The sequence below is a fragment of the Mus caroli genome, chromosome 9 (assembly GCF_900094665.2).
Source record: "Mus caroli chromosome 9, CAROLI_EIJ_v1.1, whole genome shotgun sequence".
Lineage (NCBI taxonomy): Eukaryota > Metazoa > Chordata > Mammalia > Rodentia > Muridae > Mus > Mus caroli.
The window spans coordinates 5,768,842-5,782,481 of record NC_034578.1 but is presented as its reverse complement, the minus strand read 5'-3'; the positions used below and the strand labels follow the sequence as shown (position 1 = coordinate 5,782,481).

General features: G+C 39.1%; 1 protein-coding gene across 11 annotated transcripts in view; it reads left to right on the top strand.

Annotated features, from left to right (window-relative positions):
• Positions 1-13,640, top strand: part of Cntn5 (contactin 5) — a 1,179,522-nt gene that overhangs the window by 1,137,918 nt on the left and 27,964 nt on the right. For all 11 annotated transcript variants that reach the window (XM_021171282.2, XM_029481828.1, XM_029481827.1 and 8 more), the window contains one exon: positions 7,843-7,952. In XM_021171282.2, coding sequence (XP_021026941.1) covers positions 7,843-7,952 — 110 coding nt within the window. The remainder of the gene's footprint in view (positions 1-7,842; positions 7,953-13,640) is intronic.

The window sequence follows — 13,640 nt, the reverse complement described above, 5'->3', positions numbered from 1 at the left end:
TCCATGTGTTTGCTCTCTATTCTGAAATATTCTTTTAAATAATTACTGCAATGAAATAATAATAGCAGGTCAGCATTTATTATGTAATTGAAAGTGGAATAACCTGCACTGTATTTTAACCACTTGGCAAATGGTTTTGTTTGAACAAGAGTGACCATTTCAAAGATGTAATGCCACCAGTCAAGACTCTAGGCCAGAAGGATCATGGGTTCATAGCCCACCTAGGCTCTGTAGTGAGACTATCCGAAGCAAAACTACTTATCTATATGTGGGTGTGTGCATTCCTCTAATGCTTTTTTTTTTTTTTTTTTTTTTGGTTTTCTCTCAAGAAAGTCTACAGGAGTGCAAATGAGAATTATGTCATTGAAATCAAAGTTTCACCTATATTTGACCCATTAAAAGGAATCAATTTTATTGATTTTACCTAAATTACTTGAGGGTTGAATTGACTCCCACACTTTGGAGATTAACTGTTTCTCTCAAGTACAATCAGGGATGTTCCAGTTAACACCTTTGAGCCTTTGGGACCTTTCAGTATTTTCGTAGTGGAAGTAGCAAGGTTCTGATAGTGCTAAATGGCCACTGACATGAGCCTGGAGATCAATTTGCCTGCCAAGCTTTCCACAGGGATCTTATATATAAATCACTCTTCCAACATTGAAACCAAGGAAGAATTGTGTATCCTTAACCCTGCTTCTACTATTGATCTTTAAGATATGATACAATCTTATTTTAGAAGCAAAGTTATATTTTTTTAAAGAATTGCAGAGTTCTGATGCCGTTGATATTAAATTGCATGGTAAAGTTGGATGAGGCTGCACATGCCTATACTCCCAGAACTTGAGGAAAGAGGATTAAAAATTGGCGGCCAGCCTGACCTATTAACAATTACTGGGAGGACAGAGAGATCACTCAGCAGTGAGAAGCATGGACTCTTCTTACCGAGGACCCGAGCTTATTTTTCAGATTGAACCCACATCAGATAGCTGACAACTTCCTGTAACTCAGGGTTTAGAGGACCTCTGGTCTCCTTGGGTACTACACTCAGATGCACAACCCCCCCACTAAAAAATACCTGTATACTCACAATTTTAAAATGAATTAAATTAAAAATAATAACAAACAATAGCCAAAGGCTTAGTAAAACTGTCTTTAAAGTGATTTCTGTTCAAGATAAAAATACACATTTTTTTTTGTAATTTGAGAAATATTTCAAAATACAACACAAATCTATTTGTTCTTAGCTTCTCATTACTCAAAGTCTGGGTAAGAAGAGACTGAGCATCCAATTAGATCCATTAGGAAAAGAAATTCATTCCATGGTCTTTAATCACAGATTAAAACATTTATTTTAATGTTATTAAGTTTTTTCTAGTATTTGGGGCTTTTGCCTCTTCAGGTGAATTTCATGGCTCTTGTTTTTATTAAAGTCCAGAATTCTCTCATCACCTGAAGAAACTGATTTGCAGTTATCCCTTAAAAACAGAGCAACCAAGGCTCAAACGAAAGCCCAGTGCTCACAAGGTGCCATTCTCCAGATCAGCTCTTAGCTGAAACTGAGCTCAATGGGATTTATGTAAAGTCAGAAATTAATCATTTGGTATATTAGTTATAAAATACAAGGAATAACTGCCTGACGGTGCTGGGTGATCCATTTGGATTAGTGACTATAAATATTCAACGGCAGCTGTCTTCAACTGAATTTTAACTAATGAAACCATAACCCTTCTTCCACCAAGTTTATTAGAGTCCCCTTTGATTAATGCTGCCACTAACCTTCCTGGGAAGTCAGATGTACAATCAATAGATTACAAGCACATCCCCCCAAATCACTAGGAGCACTCCAGCTGCTGGTTCACTTAACACACATATATCATCTAAATTTATATTCATGATAATTCTGTTCCCAATTTTAATCTAACTGGTTCTGAAATCTATCAATGAGTGTGTCCATGACATTACTGTCCCCAAACTAGAGTAGAAGAGCTATCCACAGACTACATCTCATCCTAAACAAGAGAATAAGAGCTTTCCACTTCTCTGTCTACAGACAGAACATAGTGTAATTGTACAAATTAGATCCTGAACTTTCATCAAATTACTTGAGTTCAAGTCAAGAGTAGACAATGTTTTTGCTTTTGTTTAAATCTTGTGATATACAAGGGTGAGTTTGGAAAATGCTTAATCATGACATGGCCTATCAGGAGCCTTGTACAACTTGGTTCAAAGTTACCAAGAATTCCATGCAATAAGAATGAAGGCTATTGCATATGCCTATAGCAGAGTCCAATAGGTAGTCTCTAGCTTTCTGTAGTTTCTGAAAACACTTAAAAGTAGAGGGCTCAAGTCAGGATTCCAATATCAAAATGTGAAAAGGGTTAGTAGTTAAAAGGCAGTGGAAGAAAGCAAGACCCAAGGCAGAAATAGAGATGGTGGCTCAATTGATAAGGTACCTACCACCCATGAATGAGGACCTGAGTTCAGATTGTCAGCACCCACATAAAGGTCAAACATGATGGCATATATCTACAGTTGTCACACTGGGGATGTAGAGACAGAAGAATCCCTGGGTCTCACTGGGTAGCCAATCTAACCAATTGGTGAGCTTCAAATTCAGTGTAAATCCTATCTCAAAAATTAATGTGGATTGGACTATGCGATGACCAGCAGATAAAATCACTTTCAGAGCAAGCCTGGTGACCTGAGTTTGATATCCAATACAAATGTGGAAAGGGAGAACCAGTTCTCAGAAGTTGCCCTCTACTATCAGTGTGAATGTGCGCGTGTGCAAACACACACACACACACACACACACTCACACACCATGTACTTACACATACACATGATGACCCAATGAAAAGCATAAGATGGAAAGGAATACAGGAACCCCCCCCCCTCAACTTGGGGCTCTATACCCATCCACATGACACATGCATACATTTAATCACATATGCCATGAGCACATACACATAGAAAACTGAAGCACTTTTGGAAAACAAGGGCAGATATCATATGTGTATAGCCAAGTATACCAACAGCATCATGGAAACAGAGTTTCTACCTGGATTCCAACCATCCTTCTACCATTTAGCAGATGTGATGGCTTTCATCATCCCCCTACCCCTCTTTGAAAAGTAATTACATAATATTTAATAGTATTAAAGAGTGACTTAATACATATCTGGAAATAACAAGTCTGGGAACATAGTAGTAAATCCTTTTCATAAAGAGTTGGCTATGAGTGGTGCTGAAGAGATGGCTCAGTTGTTAAGCACACTGGTTGCTCTTTCAGAGGTCTGAGTTCAATTGCCAGCAACCACATGGTGGCTCACAACCACCTGTAATGGAATTACAGACTCCCTCTTCTGGTGTACATGAAACAGAACACTCATATATAGTAAATAAATAAGTATTTAGAAGAAAGGATCAATTATGACTAGTGAGTGATGGACTAAGAAGGTAGATCAGAGGTTAAAGAGCTTGCTACTGGAGAAGAAGGCCACAGTCCAAATCTCTAGAATGAACATAAATAGCTGTAATTCTAGTCATTGAGGATAGAGGCAGAATATCTCTGGAGCAAGATGGCAGCCAGGGCAAGCTCTGGGTTCAATTGAGAGTCTCTGCCTCAAATTGTAAGTTTAAAAAATGATAGAGGCAAATTTCTGATAACAACCTCAGACCCTTATACAAATGTGCACCTACATACATACACAATACACAATACATACACACTACACATATATATGAGACACAGAAGAGAAAATGAGAGCAAGTCATTAACAAATTTAAAACAGTGAAGGTGCACTTTTGGAAGCAGAACTTTGAATAAAGCAACATTTCCCCCCCCAAAAAAGTCTAGAAAATTTTAATTTTGTAGAATAAATGAAATTGACACATTGTCTTACATCAATTTGCTAAAATACCACAAGCTTGCTGAGCATGTACTCCTGACTTCTGGTGCAGGCGATTTTCTCAAAGTCTCTCTATGGAGATGCTCTCTCACGTAATTGCAGTGGACTTCCAGACAGAACAGGAGATGCCAGCCCTCTGGAATCCAGTCAGTTCTGCTATCTAGTCAGTTATTCTGGTCTGCAGATGAACACTTTGTCCACTCAGCAATAAGCACTACATAGTTTGGAATAACCTGGCTGAGGGTTTGCTTTTTTCCATTCTGAAACTCTGGTTCAGGTCACCGTGGATGGACTGTAGATGTTGTTTTGATCTAGAAGGTGAACTGATTTAAGGCACCTTGTCAGTGCTCATTCAAGTGAAATGACTGGCCACAGCCCCGCAGCAGCTTCTGTGACTCATCATGATGGGGTTTGACCTGAATTTAAAATCCTCGAAGTTTGTCAGTGAAATTAAAGTTCTTGTTTAGGAAGCAGTTGCTAACCATCTCTTGTGTTCTTTTTCAATATTCTATGTTTTACATTTAATTTTCCAATTTGAGATATATTTAAATGTGTCTAGTGCTCGTGAAAGCTAACAGGGAAATAACTTCTCTCCAGAGATAAAGAGCGATAGAAGGCTGCCACCAACCATGTGTTTTTCTGCTTCAGAAATTATTTATCCCTCTGCAGTCTTCTCTGACAAAGAGGTAATTGCCTCAGTAATATAAAAGCAGATAGAAAGCATTTGGCATGTGAATCACTGCAATGCATTCATTCTGAGAACTGACACAGTGGCAGAATGGCTGCTCTGAAATGACTCCTACCCAAACCAGAATGACCTGGTCCTGTGTGCCTCTAAACTGCCAGCATCCCCTTTCTTTAACAACAGAAGTGAAAAGTTAAACTCCTGTTAAACAGCTTAACAAATCTACCACACATCTGCTAGTGGTGGTTCTAGAATGAGATAGAAACTCTTCTCTTTTAAGAAAAGAATTAATAGATGAAGAATACATTCTAAAGTAGTATGAAGCACAAGACTTACAAAGCAAATAGAAAGGATGTTTAGTGGTTATCCGAATGAGGAACCACAATTGATGCAGTACAGGCATCAATGTTAACTTGTGTGTGAAAAATCAAATAAATTTACCAAAGTACTTTTGAATTGGTTCAATTATAGCATGTGGAGTATTGTTTTAGATTTATTTTTAAGTGTATATGTGGGAGAGGTAGTAGGGGGAGATTCACTCCCTCTCTCATGTGTGTGCTTGTCTGTGTGTGTGTCTGTGTGTGTGTATCAGTGTGTGTGTCTCTGTGTGTGTGTGTGTGTCTGTGTGTGTGTGTGTCTGTGTATGTGTGTGTGTGCACACGCACATGGGCACATGGTACTTAAGGAATCCAGAGGAAGGTGTCAGACTTCCTGGGGCTAGAATTATGGGGAGCTGTGAGTAAGCTGGTTTAGGTACTGAGAACCAAACTCAGATCCTCCTCAAGCAGTCCATGCACTTCACCAAAACGTCAGCTCTCCAGTCCTAGCATGGGAATTCTAACACAAGATTTACCAAACCACTGCTTCCTACAAATATAAATGTTTGAAAAAGTCTTTTATAGACTTATTTCACAGCAATGGATAAATTTGGGGGTGGGTTTATTTGTTTGTTTGCTTGCTTGCTTGCTTAGAGATGGATCTGTTATATAACAAGCTGGCCAAGAACTTGCTGTGTGTTCAATCTTGAACTTTGATCATCCAGATTTTATTTTTCCATTATTGGGATTACATAGTTATATTCTAGGCATGGGACTGGTATCTGTAAATTATAATAGTCACAGTCATACAGATAGATATGCAACTACATTCTCATAGCTAAAGATAGATTTCAGACAATGATTATACTTATCCCAGACCCTTCATAATGCCTTTAGAAAGGTGTTCCTTAGAACTGTGTCTTTGTCCTATGGTTTTCTGAAACTGGGGTCAGTAGCACGGGTCAGGGGGTGGAGATTATTTTGAAGTTACTACAAAAGTCTTTCCAATTTTTATAGCATAGGATGTTTTTAAATATAATAATCTGTACAGAACTGTTAGACCTAATCTGTGACCTTCATACTTCCATTTCAGTTAACATGTGTTTGTGATAGTATTTATGATTCAGCCATGTCAAAGCTAGAAATATTTCCTTGCTCATATAGCATATGGTGTCAAAGAAAATGCACTTCTTGATGGATGTCAGTCAGACATTGTGTATTATAAAAAAATGGTGTGGAAGGTCACTGAGCATGGAAACAAATGGAGAGGTGGCTTTGAGCAGCAGCTAAGAAATGTTCAGGGACTTTCTACTCAGCCTGCACCTGCCACAAAAGGCAATGGATGCCTTTAAAATATCAGGATATATAACACATTTCTTCCATTATCATGGAAATGGAGTTTTGTGGCAAAAACATCTAATAAAGTTTAGACTCCCTCTTTGACTACATAACATAAATATAGTATTACCATCATACTTTGTGAATGAATTTTGCTAACTTTAACACTAAACATTCAAGGTGCATTATTCCAAGTAGGAGTAAATCTTAAAGTATATGATTTTATACTTCTTTGTTTGCTGATTTTATATTTTGAACCAGGCTCTTACTATGAGTCCTTGGATGGTCTTGTGGTCACTATGTAGAACAGACTGGCTTTGAACATATGACCCTCCTGTCTCACCCTCAGTAGTATAGGAACCACAAGTGTGTTTCATCCATCCTGGCTTTGATAATGCTTTTCTTATTGCCATACTACAGATGAGAAAATTAGAATTAAAAGGCAGCAAAACAATTTGCCACAAGGTAGATAAATACCAGTAGGGAGGGTTGGTATTATGGTTAAATGTTTAACTCTGACATGGAAACAGGGAAACCACAAATACAATCAGGTAACATGGGCACATTATATAATCAGCGATGAGTACAGTTTGTGGGGGTTTTGTTTGTTTGTTTGTTTGTTTTAAGGCAAAGCACATGCAGCATTTGTTTCACTATGCAGTGTAATATCAGGTCACCTTCCTGCAAGTATATGTACTTTGAACATCTCCCCATATCTGACTTTCTGTGTCTTTCTCCATTTCTCCTTCTTCTCTCTTTCCCATCAGTCTCCATTATAAAACTCCCAAAGAGTTTTGCTTCAATTTCATTGCATCAGTATAAATATAACCTCATGTTTTCATGAGTTCAGAACACACAAATGAGGAAAAAATGATATTTGACTTTCTGAGGTCAATTTATTTAACTTTATAGGATCATCTCCAGTTGTAACTATTTTATTGACAATGACATAATTTCTCTAAAACTGAAAAATACTACATCATAAATAAATGCCTTGGGGCTGGAGAGATGGCTCAGGAGTTAAGAGCACTGACTCTTCTTCTAGAGGTCCTGTGTTCAATTCCCAACAACCACATGGTGGCTCCCAACCATCTGTAATGGGTTCTGATTCCCTCTTCTGGTGGGTCTGAAGACAGCAACAGTGCTCTCTCATATATAAAATGAATATATGCCATGTTCTCCATCTTTCTGTGATTGGACAGCTAGGTTGTTTTAATAACTAAGCCAAAAGCAATTAAACAAACAAACAATAAATAAACCCATCAATCCCACCTGACTGTCTTTGTTGATAGACTGGACTTCTGTGCCAGACGGCTTAAGTCAAACCATTCACTTTTCTAGCAATTGCCCTCCCTGACTCAATGATAAAAGACTCGACATTCTAGATTTGTCACTGGCTATGGGTAAGACTCGAATGTAAATTGACCCAGAAATCGAAACAGCTCACCTTCTTATATCATGTTTTTTCACAACTTCACATTATGCAAACATCAGTCAGAAAGGCATGACAGCTGAGAGATGATGAAGCAGTGCTTGGCAGTGAAACCTTGAGTTTATCATGGCTTATCACTTTCTACTTTTCTTCCTACAGAACCCACAGCTGCTCCCATTGACGTCACAGCAACCAGTGTGTCAGTGTCAGAGATTTTTGTTGTATGGAAACATGTTAAGGAGAGTCTTGGAAGACCACAGGGGTTTGAGGTATGAATAGAATTATTGAAAATAGGCCTTCGGTTTTGCTGGCACTGTGTCCTGCTAAACAGATGATTCAATGATATTTCAATACAATCAAATTCCTTTGAAACTCTGCTCTGTGTTAAGAAAGAACCACTAGTTGGGCAGTGGTGGCACATGCCTTTAATCCCAGAACTTGGGAGGCAGAGGCAGACGAATTTCTGAATTTGGGGCCAGCCTGGTCTACAGAGTGAGTTCCAGGATAGTCAGGGCTACACAGAGAAACCATGTCTCAAAAACAAAGGAACAAACAACAGAAAAGAAAGGACCACTGTCCCAACAAACATTTTTGCTTTTCAATAGTTGGCTTATTGTCTGTAGCCAGTGTAGTCTCGACACTACTGAATAAAAATAGAGAAGGAAATGAAATAGAGTTTTAAACAAACCCAGAAACTGTGGATGGATATTTACTTATTTTTACTATTTTAAGACAGACGTGACACCCTTATCACCTTAAGTATGCCAAATCAATTCAGTGACATCAATTCATCTTTAGCTTACACATGCACAGAATTAAACCCTGTGGTATCCTATAAACTGGAGTTCAATGAAAGAGAAGGGTCTTACCGAACACACGGTGTGGGAAACACTGAAGAAATTCAGGAGCCTAAAGAGAAATTTTAAGAGGTCAAGAATGTTCCATTGACCCAAATGCTGTTGGACATTTCAAAAGAAGTCCAAACAAAATACAGTGGGACACATCTACTCAGCAGGCTAGCCCTGAGAAACAGGGAGACTCCCATTCCCACAATAAAAAAAAAAATCACAGAAAGCTGAAATGCCAGATCTCTATGAGTGTGGCAGAGATGAACAGCATCTTGGGAGAAGGCAGTATCTTGCTGGTCAAGGCTGAAAGTGAGGATTATATGTGACACAGACATATCAGGGCACAGAGTACAGTCTGTCTCTGTCAGAGTGGCAAGTTTTCACAGCCAGGAAATGGAATGTTCTCAGCAATTACAAGCTGATAAAGATGAGACAGATTCTGGTAGGATCAACACAATGGTTGTACTTTTATACTAAATTAACACAAATTGTGAAATTTTAAACAGGAGAGGTTCCATAAGCACAGTAGCATTGATTCTGTTAAACAATATCAAATAAAGTTTAAAAATAATGAAGTATGGGCTGGGAAGATGACTCCATGGTTAAAATACTTACAACCAATCCATGAGGAATACATCCCCATAATCTATGTCAATGCTGAGTGGCTATGGAGACCAACCCAAAAGGCAGAGATGGGAGACCACAGAGCAAGCTGAGAAAGATGAATCTGAAAGCTCTTGTTTCAATGAAAATTGCTGCCTTAGTGTATGGGGTGAGAGAAGAATGGAGGTCATTGGTTGCTTTCTGGCTCACTCAGCCTTCTTTCTTATAGAACCTAGGCCCAGTGGTGGCACTACCCATAATGGTCTTGGCTCTTTCCCATATATTGCTAATTAAGAAAATGCCCTCCATGCTTGTGAATAGCTTTACTTTGTGGATTAATTTTCTCAACTGAGGTGCCCTCCTCTCTGATGATCCTAGCTTCTGTCTAGTTTACATAAGGCTAGTGAGTGTATCATACATGCATGTAAACAGAAAAATAGAAAAACAGATTTTGTTACAGAAACAACTGCAGCATCTTATTAACTAGAAAATAAAGTACATATTTTCTAGAAAAAAATCAGAAATTAAATAAACAATGACAAATTATGGCATTAATTTTAAGTAAAACATATTTGTCCGTGACTTTGATTTCTTCTATATCATTTCTGGATAGTCACAAGTCAGCTGAACACTAACTGTGACATAAGAAGAGTATGAACAGGTTCCCTTTCTTTTCTGTATTCTTTCTATCTTAATCCTGATGAAGAAACTTGACACATATTTCATCTTTTCTCCAATACCTCTATTCTGACCCTGCTATACTCTAGCTTTTTGTTTGCTAATGCTAGAATTCTGATCATGTTAACAAAACAGGAATTTGAAACACGAGTCTTTATTAGTAAAATCAGTAAGATTGGTTTTAATCTGTATGTATCTGTATTAGTCTTATGACCTCCTTTTCTAGCCACAGTTCAAATTTTGCCTACAGTATGTAAAATTCCAAGTTACTAGAACTGTTCTAGAAATGTCAATGACAGTGTATTTGGTGACTCCTCCGATTGTTTTAGTGAGAAGACATGACAGCTTAGGTTTATGAGTGCTATACTATAATGGAGGAAGACCAATCTAAAGATTATATAAACAAATGACCAATAAATGAGACAGTTACAATCCCAGCACAAAGAAGAACAAGTGAATTCAAATTCCCACCCCTAACCAGGAAGTTATTTGTAGCTGGTACATTTGAGGAGAGGGGAAATATGTTTTCTCCATACTAAAGTGTAGACCAACAAAAAATGGTCTATGGGTTTTTATGTGCACTTTTTGTTTTGAGTTGGTATTTTTTTGTCTCATTGAATTTTTTTTCTTTGTATTGATTTTCTTTTCTGTTTGTGTTTCAGGGGTTGAGAGAGAGAAAATGTGAAATTGGTTGTGTAGGCATAGTGGGAGGATCTCAGAGAGTTGGAAGAAGAGAAAGAATATGATTGTATATATATATATATATATATATATATATATATATATATATATGTATGTATATATGGTACAGTTCAGAGGAAGGATTATCCATGGAAATGGCATGCATAGAAGTAGAAGTGGAGTAGAATCTGGGCTCTGGCATCTGTATGCTCTTAAGCAGCCTGGCTTTTACCCAGCAGTGCAGGTCTAGTTCCATGTGTGCAGAGCCCAGCTTCTTCTCCAGATGCCGAGGTTACCAGAGTGTTTTCCACAGGGGAGGAAGTCCTCCTGTCCACTTACCTAGATTCAGAATCTCTAAGAAAACAGAACTCTGAGTGTGTCCTCTGGGTGGGAGTGTGCAAAGAGGACCCACTAGGAACGGAAGCTATACCTTTCCATGGCCTCGGCTTCAACACTACAGGAAAAGATGTAAGTGGTCAGCAGGCCCACACTCATCTTGCCCTGCACCCTTGTAGATGCAATGTGAGCTGCAGCCTCACACTCCTACCTCCATACTTCCCCCATAGTGGCAGATATAGCCTCCAGCCCTGAGCCTAAATAAACCTCCCTTCCTTAATGCTTCCTCTCTTGGACATTTCATTGCAGCAATGAGAAAAGTCGGTAAGCAAGGAAAATACAATGTCAGACTCACATTTTTAATAATAGCTGGCACTTTTATGTGAGTGGAAAAGGAAGGGGAAAAAAAAAAAAAAAAAAAAGCCGGGCGTGGTGGCGCACGCCTTTAATCCCAGCACTCGGGAGGCAGAGGCAGGCGGATTTCTGAGTTCGAGGCCAGCCTGGTCTACAAAGTGAGTGCCAGGACAGCCAGGGCTACACAGAGAAACCCTGTCTCGAAAAACCAAAAAAAAAAAAAAAAAAAAAAGGAAAAGGAAGGGGNGACAGGCCATGAAAAGCNTTAGGGGATTACTGTCCTGAGGCACCCATTCTGGTGGTGATTATACAGAGGCCCTTCAAAGTGATGCAAAGTGGAGGGTTTTAGAGGAGAGCTACCAGAGTCTGTTGACAAGAGAGAAAACAACTACTTCTGTGTTTCCAAGTTAGTAAATTGTGCCATTTTCCCAAAAAGGGGGGAAAAGAACACAACAGATTTGTAGGAAGGAAACCACAAGTTCTATTTTGTTGGAATTAAGCTTGGATTTCTGTTAGAAGGATGTTGCTCACTTTGCAGTAGGTTTGTAGTCTAATCAAGAGATCAGGACTAAAGGCATAGAAGTGTCACTGAAAGCCATGTGATTAAGTCAAAACATCTGAAGGGAATATCTTAAGGCTAGAAGAGGGGAAAGGCAAAGAGGAGGACTTTGTGCTCAGACTTTATAAAATTTCACCAAAGAGACAGGGCCAGCAAGGAAGTTGGTAAGGGAGATCAATTTGACAGAGGAAACAAAACAAAACAAAACAACCTTTGTAGCTCCTCTTTCCCCTCCTTCATAAGTAATTGAGGAAGGCTACTCATAGCAGAGATCATGAAGAAATTATAGTATCATGAGACCAATAAGGTCTGATAACCTTTCCCACGTCCTCAGCCAAGGCACTATCACGAGTCCCTGTCTCCCTAACTCTGTGACCCAGATTGTAAATGCTCCTGAACCTAGCTGCCACCTAACTCAAATTGCAATCCCAAATTGAGAGTTAAATTTTGACCTCAGACATCACTGGTCTCACATTCTGGATGACTTTTCTGGTCTCATTCATTATTTAGTTACTTACTCAACAAATATTTATGGAGTTTCCCACTATGCACAGGAGCAGTATTGATACTAAACCAGAAAGTAAAATATACAAAGGTAGGGACTCTTGTAAAGCTCACATTCTCCCCATTCATGGTGGCTCTTTCTGTACCCCAAACTAGCACTGAAGGGGAGAAGATGGAATATTGTGAGCTCACAGTCAGAGTAAGAACTCAGTTATGGTTTCCAATGCTGTGAGGAAGCACTATAACCATGTAAGCTCTTATAAATGAAGGCATGTATTTGGGACTGGCTTATAGTTTCATTGGTTTAGTCCATTATCATCATGACAGGAAGCATGGCAGAGTGCAGGCAAACATGGTGTTAGAGAAGGAACTAAGAGTTCTGCATCTTGATCCACAGATAGCAGCAGAAGACTGTGTTCCACAATGGGCAGAGCTTGAGCATAAGAGACCTCAAAGCCAGCCCCCACAGTGACATACATACTCACACCTACAAGTAGTGTCACTCCTCATGAGGCAAGCATTTAATCACATGAGTCAATGAAGGTATCCCACCAAATTCACTCCCTGGCCCTCCTAAGCTTGTAGCCATAACATAATGCAAAATGCATTTAGCCTAACTTCAAAACTCCATATCTATCACATTTTATTTTTATTTAAAAGTTCAAAGTCTCTTCTGAGATTCATGTAATCTCATAACTGTAATCCCCTATAAAGCCAAAATCAGGTCCCATATTTTCAATATACCTTGGCATAGGATATACATTACCATTACAAAACATAGGAAAGGGAGCAGAGTGAGAAATACTGGGCCAAAGAAGGACTGCAAACCACATAAGCAACTCTAAACACTGTATCTCCAGGTCTGACATCAAAATTCTCCTTTCAGCTTTGGTGACTTGAACACACTTCTTTCTTTTGGGCTGGTTCCACTCCCTAGTAGCAGATTATCTCAGCAGGTACCCCATAGCTCTGGCATTTTAAAACTCATGGGGTTTCCACAGTAACCCAGGCTTCACCTTCACAGCTTCACACAGAAGCCTTTCACAGCTTCATACAATAGCCTCTCTGCACCTCTGGGTCACATACCTGGCCTCAGCAGCTTTCCTCAGTCACAGAGAAAGATCCCATAATCCCTTTCCCATGCCAGCTTCTATGGGCCTCCATACAGGAACAACCATGCTACATACCTGAGCTCAACAGCTTTTCTAGTCATGGGAGATTCTATATCCCCTTTCTTCTATCCTTAACTCTAAGGCTAGACCATTGGGCCAAAGCTGCCAAGTTCTACTTGCTTACTGTACCTGAAACATGGCCCCTCATTCAAATATGCCTTCACCATATTTTCCTGTACTGCCTAAGCTTGCTGGCTTTGAACTCAGAGATTTGAATGCCCC